The 17,907-nt window shown below is 40.1% G+C and overlaps 1 protein-coding gene across 2 annotated transcripts in view; it reads right to left on the bottom strand.

The window, feature by feature from the left end:
* exoc2 (exocyst complex component 2) overlaps positions 1-17,907 on the bottom strand; it is a 116,647-nt gene that overhangs the window by 14,482 nt on the left and 84,258 nt on the right. For both annotated transcript variants that reach the window (XM_057840893.1, XM_057840894.1), the window contains exon 24: positions 60-115. In XM_057840893.1, coding sequence (XP_057696876.1) covers positions 60-115 — 56 coding nt within the window. The remainder of the gene's footprint in view (positions 1-59; positions 116-17,907) is intronic.

Here is a 17,907-nt window from a genome sequence, read left to right as displayed (position 1 = left end):
GAATCATGATATTGTAAAAATATTGTGCAAATTTTTAAAGGTTTTAATGGCCATTGTACCTCAGCGTGAACTGCAATGATGTTGACCAGAGCTTCCTTTAAGTAGCTTCTCACCCCTGAAAAAGAAGGAACACACTTTAATCCTAAATGGCCGTTTACATGGTGATGCTGCGACACCATGACGCAATGACTGTGTTGCAGAATGGCTTCGCCTTTACACGCCACGGTGACGGCAAAAACGGAACGAATCGATTGTGAGGATTGCTTCGCAATGAATAGAACGCTCTCGCTCCGATGACGTCAGCACTTGCACACGTCACGTTGAGCATATGCAGTCGCTGCTACGAAACGTTGGCTTTAGTTTACTGTTTTTTATAATATTTCTAATCTAAATATATTTTATGTTCGCGTTTTTGTGTCTTTTGAAGCAAAAGAAAAAAACGCGTTGACGCTGTCGCAACACAACATGAGGATGTGAATATATTAAATTGTGCTTGCATGTATGAGATTATCCTTCGTATTGTGTTAAGGTCAGAAATGACCCGTTTTCAAATTTCGTAAGTCAAAATCAGTGGTACTTTTGACATACCCAAACTTAAAAACAGGTCAATCTCGACCCGAAAACTATACATTTCAAAGGTTTACTATTTTCAGGCCAGGTTAATTTACAGATCAAATTTAATTCCCTAGCAAAAATATGGGCCGATTTATAACACAAGACTAGGGTTAAAAACACATTTTTCAATAATATAAACAACTGAATACACCTCTAACATTTCCGCAGGTATGTAATTATATCTTTTCATGGGACCACACTGAAGATATGACTCTTACACAAGTAAAAGTAGTCACTGTACAGCTTACTTTATATAGCAGTGTAAATGTACTGTTCCTTCAAAATAACTCAAAATACAGCCATAATTATTAGTACGAGTATTATTATCAAGTATGAATAAACATTGTTAAAAAAAAAAAAAAAAGCCCCGAAACACATCACACACCCAAACTGTCGTAAAAAGGTCGCAAATCAACGCATGCACGGTTAGCTTTTGCATGTACTACGCATGCGCCACTCACATCCTGTCGGTATGCACCTTCGGTTGCGACAGAAGCCATTGCTTCGATTAGGCGGGTATGTCGTCTTCCGGACTGAGAAGGTTCTTGTCAAGGAAGTGCATCATTGGCTGACGCCTTGTAAAACTGCAGTGCCCCTTAGGGCCTGGCATGAATACTGCATTGTTTTAACGCAGAATTGTGACATCGTTCGAAGAGAGATGGAACCAAGATGGAACCATTTAAATGCAAACATGAAACGTGTCGTATTCTTGGGCGGTCACCAAAGAAACGGCCCGAGTCATTCGTGCAAACCTATTCTGTACTGAAGGTCTCAACCCCACGAAACTTTAGAACTGAAGTTGTGTACATAGCCATTGCTGGTTTAACGTCATCTACCTTGCAAGATTTTTACAATTTTTTTTTTTTTTTTTAAAAGTAAGGATGACAAAACAACTCTCTCATCAGAGAATAAGAAATCCAACATGGAAAATAACAATCAGTACAATAGAAAACAGAAGTGTCTACAATCATTTCGATTAGTCACAAAAGCGGCCAAATAAGTAAAAAGTCCTCCAATTTCACATTAGATAGGTGTGATATTTTCTACGGTGTGCAGAAAGATAAAGTTTTATTAGCCCAGTGATTTAGCTGGAGAGGGGTCGACACTCTTCTCACTCAGAATACATTTCTTGGCAACAATTGTTGCTAGTAAAACACAAACATTTGTTATTAGAGTTCAATTTCAGTTATTCTACATCCCAAGCAACCGGATGATGGGATCGGCTGCAAACCCAAAAGGCTACTGTAATAATGTGAGTCCATCATGGTTTCCAAATAAAAAATAAGCAACCCCCTCGCCCAAAAAAATTCTATGATCAGACTTTCATCTTGTTTTGTGTAGTGGTGCGTGTGTGTGTGAATATATCCACACGCACAAGCACGAAAACAGTATTAGGGATAAATAAAGTTATAAGTGAATAAAATGGCAAAACATGAGTAGAAATAATAAATACAATAGCATTAATAACAACATTTTTCAAAATGTCTTTAAAAAAAAATAATTAAAGAATAATTGCTGTTTTCTCGCTTTAATTTCATCCATTAAATTTAAATGAATAAATATTTTGTATACATTATACAAGTTGTTATGTATTTTTAGGTAACATATTTTTTAAGTTAAACAAAATTCACCATTAAAAAAAAAAAAAAAAAAAAAATATATATATATATATATATATATATATATACAGCAGGGGTCGCGTTAACCGAATATTTTCCGTCGTTGACCGTTTTTTTAAAACGGTGACGGAAAAAACTGAAGCCGTCTGTCATTTTGACCGGTTGAAATTCACACCCCAGACCACAGGGTGGCGAGTGAGCATATTAATTAGCTATTGTCTCTTTTGATGCATCTCGCTATCCGGGTGCTGAGTGCTGACAGCGCATTGAAGAGTTAATGACAGGAGGCTTTGGAGCGCGTCTGGGCCACAGACCGGTGCAGCTGAACCACTGGTTCAGAAGGAGCGCATGCTGCGGGATTTCCTTCCGCTGAAGCGGGTGCTTGCGGGTTCAGGAAACCCCTCGTTCAGAGAGTCTTGTCGACTTTTGACCAGGTCACTTGGACAAATGTTCCCTGATTTCAAAACTTTGGCTGAAGTGGCGCTTGTAATCCCAGTCTCCAGTGTGGCCGCAGAGCGCGGATTCAGCCTCCAGAACAACATCAAAACGGCCATGAGAAGTCGTCTGTCCGAGGCAAAAGTCTAAAACCTCATAACAATAGCCTCTGCAGCAATCCCACTTGAGACATTTCAATATGCACAAGCGGGCACGCAATGGCGTACCGCACGCATGCTATTTTTAGACCGTGACGTCGCATCGTAAAGTGGAAGTAAAGCCGAAGTGGGACATTATAGACCCGCCTTCGCATAGGAACAAAGTAATTTGTGCCACTTTTCTGGGGGTAATCTTTCAAAAACGAACATGCTGATCACGCATTGCTTTTTTGGAACTTGTAGAAACGACTCTAGACATTACGACACATGAAGGATGTTTTCTTCATACGTTTCCGGAAACCAAAAACTCCAAAAAATGTGAAGACCGAATCAACTTGCACGGACTTGAACACCAGCTCGGTGAATCCATTCACATTGCATAAACATATGCAGTAAACATTTTGTTGGGTTGTCATGGTCTTTCAGAGGACAAAGAGGTAAGTCATTTTTCTTTTTTTTTTTTAGCGTAACGTTGTGCCGTACTGCTTCTGTCTGACAATGAATGACCTTAAAAGAATTACAATGGTATCTGACTGCCACTGTTACCGTTTCTGTATATATATAAAAAACTTTAGTAAGAGTGAAGTGCAAATAAATTATAGAATTAAGATTTGTTATCAATGAAAAAATTATAAGTGTTCGTTGGCTGTCACTGAGTGGCATTTGCGATCGCTACACAAAGCTAACTAAATTACCCCAAAGAACGGTAAGAGACGTAGGACAACCAGAGGATGTATAAGAGAAACTAAATTCTATTGAATATGTGATTATTATCATTTAAAAAATTTAAGTGACCGGTAAAAATAGATTATGACCGGATTTTTATGACCCTGTCAGTCAAAATGACAGACAACGAAAAAGTCTAGCGCAACCTCTTATATACAGTGATCCCTTGTTTTTTTCAATTAAAAAAAAAAAAAAAAAAAGAATATTTATAGAGATGTCAAATCCGATCACGGAGAGCCTCTCCCTCTCCCTCCTGATGCCTTGCTTTCTCACCAGGCAGCTACAGCTTGTTAAAGTTGACGCTCAATGACAAGGGAGCTGCTTTGAACTTGCCAGAGAAGCTTGATAGTACTACCTTTCAAAGGCACCGACTCGTTTAACTTGTTAAACATTGGCTGTAGTATGCTATGGCAACTCATTGTGTTGTGTGCTGTTCTAAGCAGCATGAGTTGATTTGATAGGACTCTCTCAATGAAGCATTTAATAAAGACTGATACTTTGGGCAAAAAGGGAAAACGTCATAAATATCTCTTTACAAAGCTAAATCTGAATAAATACATTGAACACCCCCCCCAAAATATTTTTTTCAAATAATTGGATTTTGATTATCGCAGGGGCCGGGGGGTCCCCGTTAACTGCGAAAAACGAGGGATCACTGTACTTAAAAGCATTGCCTGCAAGTGACAAAAACAGAAATCCAGTTCATTTAAACTGAGAGGACTGTCTGTGAATGCTCATTTTGGACCGCTATTGATGGCATTAGATCCATTAGAATACATTTTGACTCGGATAGGCATGCGGTGATGATCAAAACTGAGAAAATTCTCAATTTGTGAAAATTCATTCATTCATAACTTTTCTCCTGTTGATGTGGAAAGACTGTGACTAGCTAGCGACCAGTACAAGGTGTACCCTGCCTCCTGGCCATTGTTAGCTGGGATAGGTTCCAGCACCCCTGCGACACTCGTGAGGATAAGCGGTTCAGAAGATGAATGAATAATTGATATGCAAGGAGACCCAGAAAGTTTCCCCTAAGATGCATAATTTCTGGTTCCAATATTTCCAGGGACCATTTTCTTAATACAGTGGTACGTCTACATACGAAGTTAATTCGTTCCAGGACCTTTTTGTAGGTCGAAATGGTCGTATGTCAAGCAGGATTTTCCCCATAAGAATACAGTATAAATCCATTAATTCGTTCGCACAGGCCGAAAACCTACACTAAATCCTTAATAAATGCTACCATTGCAAAGAGCAATTAAACGGAGCAAAACAAATAAATTCTGAATAAAAATCGGAATAATTATATAATAATATTAATAAATCCTGTATTGATGTAACGAATCGGGTTCCAATGTGGCGGATCTGCTTCGTGTGGTGTACCTGAATGCACCACATGGCTGACTTGACAGAGTGAGATTTTACTTTCACTTTGTTCAGCTGCGGCGGACAGTAGGCATGTTGTGTTGCACAAGTACTGAAATGATTAAAAACATGACGCATTGTCACCTTAACTTATAAAGACGGGAATGGAGGTCGAAGGAGGACCATCAAGATTGTAGACATCTACGACCGTATAGTCGAGGCAATTCACGTACGGCACACCATGCTCATATTTTTCTATCATTTCCATATTCATTTCAATGGAAGCCTCATCATTTCCCTTTTTCACCACCTGCATTAACATTCTTGGAACCTATGTTGATTTCTCTCACAAGAAAACCGCCTTGCGTCCATCTTGGTGGAAAACAAAGAAACTGCGGAGCTGTCATAACTTGTCGTTTTTCGAGCATGTCGTCGGATATAGAAACAAATAGCGAGTCAAATTTTACGTCTGATGTCGAAAAGATCGTGTGTCGGAAGCGATCGTATGTCGAGGTACAACTGTATGTAAAAAAAATCATGTTCATGATTGTGCTTATCCTGTACCTAGTCGCAGGCGGTGGACCTTGTCTCAACTGGCTTCAAGTTAAAGCAAGTTGCCCATCAATCATATGCAGAGACAAACTATCCTTCACAAACATATCCACTAAGGGAGTGCCAAAAAATTCGATTATTAGATGTGTCGCGATTCGACACGTGACGATTAGATTACGATTAATAAATGTTCAAAAACGAGGATTTTCCCTAATAACTTCATGACAGCCGCTCGTAGCGGAACGAAATTCAAGACACGTCTGCCGCCCGGACACCTTAAACGGATGCACGCACAACGTTATGATGGATGCTGCCTGTTACTGAGCGAGAGATTTACTCCTTTTCAAAAGACTGGAAAATAAATTTGTGTATGAAACAGGCAGGGACCCAGCGGTCGCGCTTCTGTGCGCAAGTTATTTATTAGAGCGAAAGGGGAAGAGAGACAGTATGTTGCTCCTTGTCTTTCAGTTGTCCAGCAGTAGTTTCAAGTCATGTCAATTGAAAAATGTCCTGAGTGTGTTGCAAAGACCCGTGTGCGTCTATAAGAGGTGAGTACACGAACCCTCTTGTACTGTTTAGCCTTTATTGTTGTTGTTTTTGAGATGTGTACAGTTAGCGCCGAGCGCTAAGCTAATTAGCTAATTCGCCAACCTGTATTTCATATGAAGAACGTGTAAAACCAAGATTAAGTACAGCGGTAACACTACAAACATGCGAAATAGTACAGAAATCTGTGAAAACAAAGTATATTGGTTAAAAGAAGTCTTATTTCTAAAGACACTTTGTTTCCAGAAAATGTGGAATTCATTCCACCTGTGTAAATTTTATTGTATTGTTGAGAGAAATAAGTACTGCCTTTAAAATGGTTAATGTTTTGGGACTTTCTTGTTAAAAAAAAAAAAAAAAAAAGCTGTTTAAGGGCAGCTGTTTGTTGTATGTGCATGTTTCCATCGTTCATGTTGAATCATTAAGATATTTTAAATAAATAATGGACATAATTTTTTTTAGCTACTTTATTAATTAGTAATGATGCATCGATAACCGTGATAACCGTGATCGATGGCACACCCCTAATATCCACATATGTGGGGAGGGAAAAAAAACAAAACAAAAAGTAAACTTGTATATTGTTACTTCTCATATATTCCATTCATATTTCCTCTAAGTGTTAGCCATGAAATGTTCGGGCAGCTTCACAACGAAACAATGAGCTGTAGAGTGAAATGTTTAAAATATTTAAAAGAATGAAATACATTAAGCCTGCCCCCGCCCCACACCTCGCAAATGTACAGCACCAACAAACACGACTCTCACACTCATGAGCAGCAAATGAAAGTATCATATCCTAGAACTGCGGTCAGGTATCCCAAAATGTTCCTCTTTCACATCCAGCCTGCACACACTAGTTAAACCAAAGCAGAACAAGATCCAACTTCACAACCATAATCATCATCGTCACCATTGGCCTTTAAAAAAAGTGTCTCTCTTACTCACACACATTTCCTTACAAGCTGTGCTTAGGTAAACCACAGATATGCAAACAGGTTTCATCTGGGGTTTTGCAGCGAACACAAGACTATCACACAAAACAGGCTGTGCAGCTTTTCAGAAGACTAAATCAAGGATCTCAGTGGTTCTTACAGTAAGACCTTTGAACTGTAGTCTTCTCATGACACAACCAAGACAAGGGAGAAAGAGTTCTCCTCCTACACATCTGCAAAGCTATATTGTTCATGATACAAACTGGGTCACGAACCTGGGTTTTGGGGGGATTCCTGTGCAGTGGACGACAAGCAAATAATTCCACAGCAATTTGTTTGATGTGTTTGCACTAAGGCTGTAATGGTACATGTAATTGTATTGAACCGTGCTCGGTTTGGAACGGAGGCGTACCGAACAAGTTTCTGACGTCATGTAACCCTTACCTTTCGATGCTGTGAGTCGATCATGTTACAGTTTCTTTGTGTAGATTATATTTACTCAGTCTCCTCTACTATAATGAGGACCGACAGGGTAGGACAGTATAACCCAGAAACGTTAAAGGCGCGACAACGTGGCCGCCGCGACAACGCAGTGAAACGCGGGCGTTAAAGTCAATCAGCCAATGCACACCAGTCGCAGTGCGGCCGCGTGTTAGACGCGAGACGCGACCCTCCTGCGTCAATACTACTACCGGTAGCTAGGATCGGGCAGACTGGAAGTCACTCGTGTAAAAATACAGTGGATCCGGTCGATTTTCAAACTAATATGCAATCGTAACGATTCGATTACGATTACGATTCAGAGGCTAAGATTAGATTATAAATCGATTATTGATGAACCCCCCCCCCCCCCCCCCGCTATTAGCTGATTTTAAGGTTTTGTACATTAGTTACAAAAACTGTAAAAAAAAAAAAAAAAAAAGCCTCGCAGGCTTAAATAAACGACTATTTCAGTATCAAGTTAACAGTTAAAAACAATAAATAATACACTCAAATCCCCATTCTGTATCAGTAGCTTTAAATTACATCCAATTAATTTAATGTTGTGAATCAACCGTTAAAGTTGTTAAAATTGCTCCCGTTATTCCATAATTTCCCTTTTGTCTACTTTCGACATGTGAAAGTTTTAAAACTATTTTAAAGATAGATTCAAGTCAATATTTTACCGATTTAGGAGTGTAACCCAATGGATAATTGAGTAAATATTTTCAATTGAATAACTTGATGGAACTTAATATTTTAAATTTTATATTTGCATCTCAATTATTTTAGTTTTAAAAATGATCTAATTCACAAAATGTGAATTATAGATGAAACGGTTCTCCACCCCTCTGCTGTAGCACAGGGCCAGTGGAAAATTACCAGCAACGCAATGAGACCAACCCCTTTTTTTTTCAATTGACCGCGTGTGAGCTGCTTCAGCAGAGGTGCTGCATAGGAGAGCCACTGAACGAATTTATTCGATATTTTATGGTTAAAATCCCTCCAAAAAGCGAGTTACCCATTTGTAGCACTTCCTTATCAGCGTGGGCTGAGTTGGAGACGGTGTGCGTGAGGCAAAAGGGCAGTTTACTCGTCCTTGGTAAGTTTAGCCTATCGAGCTAATCGGCGCTAACGTTAGCATTAGCTGACCAGTTCGGACGTTAATAAGAATTTGTCAACTAATTGTTGACTAAAGTTAGTAAAATAATTGTCATCCTATATGTTGACGAATAGGAAAGGGAGTGGAACCGGAGTTACTTGAGCCTGGAGTTTGTGGAGCTCTTTGAAAGCATCTTGGTGAGTTACTTCAAATGTGCGAACTACAGTCAAGAGCTATAATGTAGTCACAGCAGTTGAACCATATGCACTCCTATTGTCTGTGATACTAAATTGCTAACAATGGCAACATTTATTTTTCTTTTCAATGTTTAATGTGATTTCTGTATTTGTTTAAATGAGAACAGACTCAACCCAATTATCAAATCGAGTTGAACTGCAGTTAATGTTAAAAATAACATTGGCTGGGAATTAGAAAAAGAATTAGATTTTAATAGCCTTGTTTTATACAGGCTAGGTTTTTTTGAGGACCTTGAATTAAATTGGATTTGGATTCTGGATTCTCCCTGAAGAGGGGGATGGCGAGCTAACCCTTGATTGACGGACCTGGCTGCTTCCTTTTCCCAAGGAGCACAATCTTCACTTCCTACCTCTCCAGTGTGGTAGGATTGCGAACTGCTTCTGCAGTGGATAGGATAAAAAACTGAACAGTGCACTTTTATTTTCATACAAATTGAGACACTCTTCACTTATTTTGAAGGGACACTTTAATTTATTATTTTTCTGGCACCAATCTGAACTGTTGTATATTAGAGAGCCGGCTCTAATAGGCAGTCATTGTGAATATATTGTAAATATTTGTACATAGTTTTCTCTTTTAATTATAATTTTGAATTTTAACCCTTTCGTGGCTCCAGTTATTTATTGTGTTCGAAATTCTTCTTGTTACACCAAAATTTTCCTTCAAGAGACGAACCTAAGCGCACGTGCCCAATTGGAAAAATTCCTGTAGACTCTACAGGGGTTACAAATACTTGGCGAGCTAGCCAGGAGGAAAATTGGTTACAATTTTGGATTACAATCCATACAATTGGGAAACCGGAGCAACGAAAAGGGTATTTCAATTACTGTTGAATTTTTTTCATTCATCAAAATGGATATTGTTAAAAAAGAGAATGTTAAAATCACAAATGCTGTTTATGTTAGTGGATTAACTGACAGTTCGTCAGATAAAGACATTTTTGAGTATCTAGAACAACTTGGGCCGATTCAGAGGATCATTGAAGTTTCTGCTGACAAAAAAGATGTTATTGTTGAATTTCAACATGAAGCTACAGTCAAAGAGCTTCAGAAACTGTTACCTTTAAATAGACAGTGTATAGCAGACCCACAGGTTTGTCATCACATTCAAAACCTAGCCAGCATGTACACTACTGAGGTAAGTGCTTCAGCTACAGCTGATTACCTCACTGAACTAAAATCCTTGTCTAGGATGTCTAGCAGACCTTTTGAGGAAATTTTGAGAGAGGAGTTAAATAGGATAGGCTTTTTAGTGGGAGGAGAACCCACTAATCTACCTCCTCCGTCTATAGATGAAACTCATTCTCTTACAACCGAGTCCATCAGCGATGATGGACAGCCAGTAAGTATTCCGACTCCACCAATTGGTGGTGTTGTCAAAAGTCTTCCAGAAGAAAAAAAGACACCCTCTCCAGCATTAGCGCCAACTGATCATTTTAACACGCCAGAAGTCCAGCGCGTTATTGTTGAGCATATTGTTAAAACTATTGAAATGACCTCTCACGCCACGTCGTCTTTCAAATTAAAGTCGTTTTCAGGTAGAAATCCACTTCCGTCTTACGAAGTTGACTATGATTCTTGGCGTAGCAGTGTGGAGTTCTGCTTAAACGATGCAACACTCTCAGCCAATCAGATTGTGAGGAAAATTATGGAAAGTCTTTCACCCCCTGCGTCAAGCATTGTAAGGTCACTTGGCCCAAATGCCAGACCCATTGAATATCTGACCTTACTTGATTCCGCTTACGCTACTGTGGAAGACGGGGATGAACTTTTCGCTCGGTTCTTGAACACCAATCAGGATGTTGGTGAAAAAGCATCCAATTACTTGCAAAGATTGAGTACCACCTTGAATCTAGTTGTGAGGAGGAAAGGAATTGCACCAGAGGAAGCTAGCAAACAACTTCTCAGACAGTTTTGCCGTGGCTGCTGGGAAAGCGGATTGTTGAATAGTCTTCAGCTTGAGCAGCGCAAAAATTGTCCTCCACCTTTTTCTGAATTCCTGCTTCTCCTACGGACTGAAGAGGATAAGTTGGCAAATAAAGCCGCCAGAATGAAGCAACATCTAGGAACTGTTAAACCAAAAAGCCTCTCACAAATGCAAACAGTGCATATTTCAGGCGTAGACAGTACTCAACCTGTTGATACTTCTTCGGATGTCACCAACGATCTCAGAAAGCAAATTGCTGATCTCAGTGCTCAGATTTTGCAAATGAAAGCAAGCTTTGCAAAAAATACTAAAAAAGACGCCACAAGCCAAAACCAAAAAGGAAAAAGAGCAGAAAGTGAACCAAAATTCCAAGACCTAAAACAAACTACCACAAGTTTGAATAGACCTAAGCCTTGGTATTGCTTCAATTGTGGAGAAGATTCCCATATAGCTTCTCGCTGTAGCAATGATCGAAACCCAGCACTAGTTGAGGCTAAGAAAAACACACTCAAAGAAAAACAGCGCGCTTGGGATGTTAAGTTTAAAACTACTGATTGTCATCAGTTAAACTAATTTCCACTTCTGTTGAGGGACAAACTGAAGTTGGGGTTGAACCATGTCCCACTTATCCAAAGATTAAGAGAAATATAAATAAGAGTGCTGAGGCTGCTTTAAAAAACAATCGTTCTCGCCAACTTATTGGTGAAAGATGTACTGGAAAAGTTTCTGTTGGAGGAGTTGACACTTTCTGTATACTTGATACAGGTTCTCAAGTGACAACTTTGACTCAGGCTTTCTACAAAGACCACCTGTCTGACCGTCCAATTTTGCCCATTTCTGAACTTCTTCCTGACCTTGAAGTGGAAGGAGCGAATGGCCAAGCTGTCCCATATTTGGGGTATGTGGAAATTGATATAAAATTTCCTAAAGAGCTACTCGAATCAGTTCCTGAAATACCCACCTTGGCCTTAGTCGTACCGAACTCTTGCTCAAATGGTGGCACTCCTTTGTTAATCGGCACCAATGCATTAGATTCTCTGTACGAGCAGTATGGAGACGAACCTTTGGCTGATTCAAAATCCCTTCCATATGGGTATTGTCAGGTGTTGAAAACCTTGAGTTTTCGGAAAAAACAAATCAACAAGGGTACTGTGGGTGTGGTAAAGCTTAAGGGCCGAACACATGAAGTTGTTCCTTCCAACCAGAAAGTTGTATTTGAAGGTTTTGTACATGGTGTACAAAAGAATCCAGAAACGGTGGTGGTGGTTGAATCACCATCTAGCATGTCCTTACCTGGTGGTGTTTTTGTTGAAAGTTGTCTAATTACCCTACCTAGGAAAGGTCCTTACAAAGTCCCTGTGATAATCAGGAATGTGTCAGACCATGATGTTACACTGCCCATCAATTGCGTAGTTGCCGAGTTGGCGGCAGCTAAGGATGTCGTGTCATTACACGAATTTCAAATTAACAATGACCGAAAAAGATCTGTTACCTGCTCTACCCAACAGAGAGTGGCAGAAGCGAAACCGAATTTGGACTTCAATTTTGGTTCTTCACCACTTCCTGAGGAGTGGAAACGGAGGGCTAAACAGAAGTTGAACGCTTTTTCTGATGTCTTTTCACATCATGATCTTGAGTTTGGTCATGTGACTCAAGTTCACCATCACATTCGTCTCAAGGACGAGACACCGTTTAAACAACGGTCTCGACCAATTCACCCCAGTGACTTTGAGGCAGTAAAAAAACATCTCAAAACACTTTTAGATGCCGGTGTCATCCGAGAATCCGAATCTCCATATTCATCTCCGATTGTTGTTGTTCGGAAGAAGAACGGAGAAGTGAGATTATGTGTTGATTATCGGAAATTAAATTTGCAGACCATCCGTGATGCATATGCTCTGCCAAACCTAGAGGAGTCTTTTTCAGCCCTTGCGGGATCCAAATGGTTCTCAGTGATGGATTTGAAATCAGGCTATTATCAAATTGAGATGAACGAAACAGATAAGCCAAAAACTGCGTTTGTGTGTCCCTTTGGGTTCTATGAGTTTAATCGAATGCCTCAGGGTGTCACAAATGCTCCAAGTACTTTCCAAAGGCTTATGGAAAAATGTATGAAAGACATTAACTTGAAAGAAGTACTTGTATTTTTGGATGATTTAATTGTTTTCTCCAGTACCTTGGAGGAGCATGAAAACAGGCTAACACGTGTGTTGGAACGGCTGAGAGAGTACGGACTTAAACTTTCACCTGACAAATGTAAGTTCTATCAAACCTCAGTTCGTTACCTAGGTCACATTGTGTCCATAGATGGTGTGAAAACAGATCCAGAAAAAATTGAAACATTAAAAACCTGGCCAAGACCCCAAAATCTCAAAGAGCTGCAGTCATTTTTGGGATTTACTGGTTATTACCGAAGGTTTGTGAAGGACTATTCTAAAATAGTCAAACCACTCACCTCACTCACCGCTGGTTACCCACCTAAGCGGAAGGGTTCTAAAGTGAGTATGGCAGGTTACCTGAATCCCAAAGAACCTTTCAATGAACGGTGGAATGATGTTTGTCAACAAGCGTTTGTAGACATAATTGAATGTCTTACTTCTTGCCCTGTGCTTGGATATGCTAACACAAAGCTACCCTATCTCCTGCACACGGATGCTAGCACCACGGGTTTGGGTGCCGCCCTGTATCAGGAGCAAGATGGGAGAATGCGGGTCATTGCCTACGCCAGTCGAGGGTTGTCCTGCAGTGAGTCTCGTTACCCAGCCCATAAACTTGAGTTTTTGGCGCTCAAATGGGCCATAACTGATAAATTCCATGATTATTTGTATGGCAATACATTTACTGTGATTACGGATAATAATCCGTTAACTTACCTTCTTACGACGGCGAAGTTGGATGCAGCGAGTTATCGCTGGCTTGCAGCTCTGTCTACCTTTCAATTTGACATAAAGTATAGAGCTGGAAAGAAAAATCTTGATGCCGATTTCCTATCAAGACGGCCTTGTAAAGACCTCAAGGATGACATAGTTTCCCAAGAGGAATGCAAGCAAATTGAGTCATTTAAATTTCGTCTTTTGTCGACAGCAAACCTAATCGATTCTGACCATCTTCTGGCAGACACTGTCGCTGCAACCTGTCAAAGACATACAGTTCAAGCTCAAGATTATGAGTCTTCCTTTGGTCTGGTTCATTCGTTGGCCATGTCTTCGGCTGCTATCCCCACCTCTTTTGAGGAGGAGGGCCTGGGCAGTGGTCTATCGACCATTCCCAAGTATAGTCGTAATGATCTCATACAGGCTCAAAGGCAAGACTTGGTCATTGGAAAAGTTATCAGTTTGTTAGAGGCTGGGAAGCATCCACCTGCTAATTTTAAAAATAACTCACCTGAACTTCAGTTGATGTTGAAAGAAATGAACCGTTTTGAGATTCATGATGCTCTCCTTTACCGTAAGCGTCAAATTGGAAAAGAAATTGCAATGCAGTTAGTTCTCCCTGAAGTTCTCAGGTCCAGTGTACTCGAGAATCTTCATGATGACATGGGTCATTTAGGAATCGAGCGCACCTTGGATCTAGCCAGGTCTCGATTCTATTGGCCTAAAATGGCCTCCACAATTGAAGAAAAAATAAAAGCTTGTGAAAGGTGTGTCCGAAGGAAAGCTATGCCTGATAAAGCAGCTCCCCTTGTAAACATTAATACCACGAGGCCCATGGAACTAGTCTGCATGGATTTTTTGTCCATAGAACCCGACAGCAGGAACACCAAAGATGTATTGGTAATTACAGATCATTTCACCAAATATGCGGTAGCTATACCAACAAAGAACCAAAAAGCTAACACAGTAGCAAAGTGTCTCTGGGAGCAGTTCTTTTCTCATTACGGTTTGCCCGAAAGATTACACAGCGATCAAGGGAGAGATTTTGAGTCGCATACAATCAAAGAATTGTGTTCCCTACTCGGAATTAAAAAAATTAGGACCAGTCCTTACCACCCGAGAGGGAATCCGGTTGAGCGATATAACCGAACCCTACTCAGTATGTTGGGCACCTTGAAAGAAAAAGACAAAACCCACTGGCGTGATTTCGTTAAACCATTGACACATTCTTACAACTGTACCCGAAATGATGTTACAGGCTTCTCCCCATACGAACTCATGTTCGGTAGGCAACCCAGACTACCCATTGATATTGCATTTGGACTGCCATGTAACAGCAAACAGACAAATTCCCATTCTCAGTATGTGAAGCAGCTGAAAGACCACCTTGAACAAAGTTATCAAATCGCTATCCAAAATTCTCGTAAAATGGCAGAAAAAAATAAAAAGAGATTTGACCGAGTCATCAGAGAGACCACTCTAGAAATTGGAGACAGAGTTTTAGTCCGGAATCTCCATTTCAGAAGTAAACACAAATTGGCAGACCGATGGGAGCCCATTGTGTATGTTGTCACCCAGAAACGGGGAAGTATGCCTGTCTATACAGTGAAACCAGAGAAGAGCGATGGTCCTTTACGAACACTCCACAGAGATCACTTACTGCCCTGTGGTTTCCTTCCGTCCATAGAAGATGAGCCAGATCAGGTCAGTAAGCCAATAACACGACAAACCCGGAAATTGGCCTCACAGGCTGAAGATTCCAACCCTGTTGAAGATGAGGAGTATGAAGATGATGTTGTCTTCAAATTTTCCCCACACCTGGAGGAAACTCGGTTCATTAAAGTGTATGATACTGAAGTGCCCAATGTCTCCAAGCCGGTGAATAGTTTACCAGAGCAAACAGTAACAACTCTTCACTTACCTGGGACATTTTCCAGCAAAAGGAACAATGAAGACGAACAAGAAACCGAAACAAATCTAGCAGTCATAGAACCTGAATCATCTTCTAATGATAACAGTAATGACGCTGAATCAATAGATGTTGAACCTCGAGATACAATATCTCCTACATTAGAGTTTGACAATGGAACGAACCAAAGTTCAGAAACCAGTGAGGAAATGACAAATGCACTGGAAAACGGAAATCAAATCGCTGAGCAAACAGAAAATAAATTGAACAATGGTGTTGTAAATACTCAACCTCTTCGTAGATCAGAAAGAGTACGGCAACCACCACAAAGACTTGAATATCCTGTGCTAGGGAATCCCCTTGTAACTATTGTAAAGTCACTGTTGCATGGTTTGAGCACAGCTTTCTCTGATGCGATAGAATCCGATGACTATTGGTTACAACAGCGTTCTTCCCACATTACAAATCCTTGTGTTAAATAAGGTTTTCATGCAAAGGGACTTGCATGAGATTTAGAGGGGGAGGATGTAACCCAATGGATAATTGAGTAAATATTTTCAATTGAATAACTTGATGGAACTTAATATTTTAAATTTTATATTTGCATCTCAATTATTTTAGTTTTAAAAATGATCTAATTCACAAAATGTGAATTATAGATGAAACGGTTCTCCACCCCTCTGCTGTAGCACAGGGCCAGTGGAAAATTACCAGCAACGCAATGAGACCAACCCCTTTTTTTTTCAATTGACCGCGTGTGAGCTGCTTCAGCAGAGGTGCTGCATAGGAGAGCCACTGAACGAATTTATTCGATATTTTATGGTTAAAATCCCTCCAAAAAGCGAGTTACCCATTTGTAGCACTTCCTTATCAGCGTGGGCTGAGTTGGAGACGGTGTGCGTGAGGCAAAAGGGCAGTTTACTCGTCCTTGGTAAGTTTAGCCTATCGAGCTAATCGGCGCTAACGTTAGCATTAGCTGACCAGTTCGGACGTTAATAAGAATTTGTCAACTAATTGTTGACTAAAGTTAGTAAAATAATTGTCATCCTATATGTTGACGAATAGGAAAGGGAGTGGAACCGGAGTTACTTGAGCCTGGAGTTTGTGGAGCTCTTTGAAAGCATCTTGGTGAGTTACTTCAAATGTGCGAACTACAGTCAAGAGCTATAATGTAGTCACAGCAGTTGAACCATATGCACTCCTATTGTCTGTGATACTAAATTGCTAACAATGGCAACATTTATTTTTCTTTTCAATGTTTAATGTGATTTCTGTATTTGTTTAAATGAGAACAGACTCAACCCAATTATCAAATCGAGTTGAACTGCAGTTAATGTTAAAAATAACATTGGCTGGGAATTAGAAAAAGAATTAGATTTTAATAGCCTTGTTTTATACAGGCTAGGTTTTTTTGAGGACCTTGAATTAAATTGGATTTGGATTCTGGATTCTCCCTGAAGAGGGGGATGGCGAGCTAACCCTTGATTGACGGACCTGGCTGCTTCCTTTTCCCAAGGAGCACAATCTTCACTTCCTACCTCTCCAGTGTGGTAGGATTGCGAACTGCTTCTGCAGTGGATAGGATAAAAAACTGAACAGTGCACTTTTATTTTCATACAAATTGAGACACTCTTCACTTATTTTGAAGGGACACTTTAATTTATTATTTTTCTGGCACCAATCTGAACTGTTGTATATTAGAGAGCCGGCTCTAATAGGCAGTCATTGTGAATATATTGTAAATATTTGTACATAGTTTTCTCTTTTAATTATAATTTTGAATTTTAACCCTTTCGTGGCTCCAGTTATTTATTGTGTTCGAAATTCTTCTTGTTACACCAAAATTTTCCTTCAAGAGACGAACCTAAGCGCACGTGCCCAATTGGAAAAATTCCTGTAGACTCTACAGGGGTTACAGGAGTATTTTAGATAAAAAGTTAATTAGGTTCGCTTGGAAGGTTCGCTACAACAGCCTTGCCGGGAAGTCTACTGCTTTAAGATGGCGGCCGTTTACTAACGCCCGCATCTCGCTTTTTGTACATGTGCTGGTAACGCCACAGAGTCTGTAATGCATCTAGTCTTATATAAATATGATATCTACCGTACCATTATGTGGATGTACTTTGTAGCAGCTGTCGGCAGCAGTCAGGTATGTTGTTGTTTTTTTTTTTTATCTCGCGGTATGAGTTGAGCTAGAGCCGTGAGTTGAGCATTGGCATTACCCGAGGGGCCGGTTAATGAAAAGCATGATGTTTAGCTACTCTCGCTCCGTTCCTCATTGCGTCCCGAGGACCGCACGGCGCGCGGAGTGTGTTTTACTTCCGCTTTACTTGACATATTTCAGTAATCAGAATTTGGATGTTTGTGAATCGTTCTTGAATCTTCCACGGCCGAATCGTGAATAATCT

Source organism: Corythoichthys intestinalis, chromosome 7 (genome assembly GCF_030265065.1).
Source record: "Corythoichthys intestinalis isolate RoL2023-P3 chromosome 7, ASM3026506v1, whole genome shotgun sequence".
Lineage (NCBI taxonomy): Eukaryota > Metazoa > Chordata > Actinopteri > Syngnathiformes > Syngnathidae > Corythoichthys > Corythoichthys intestinalis.
The sequence above is the reverse complement of the archived record's forward strand: the minus strand, read 5'-3'. Positions and strand labels throughout refer to the sequence as shown.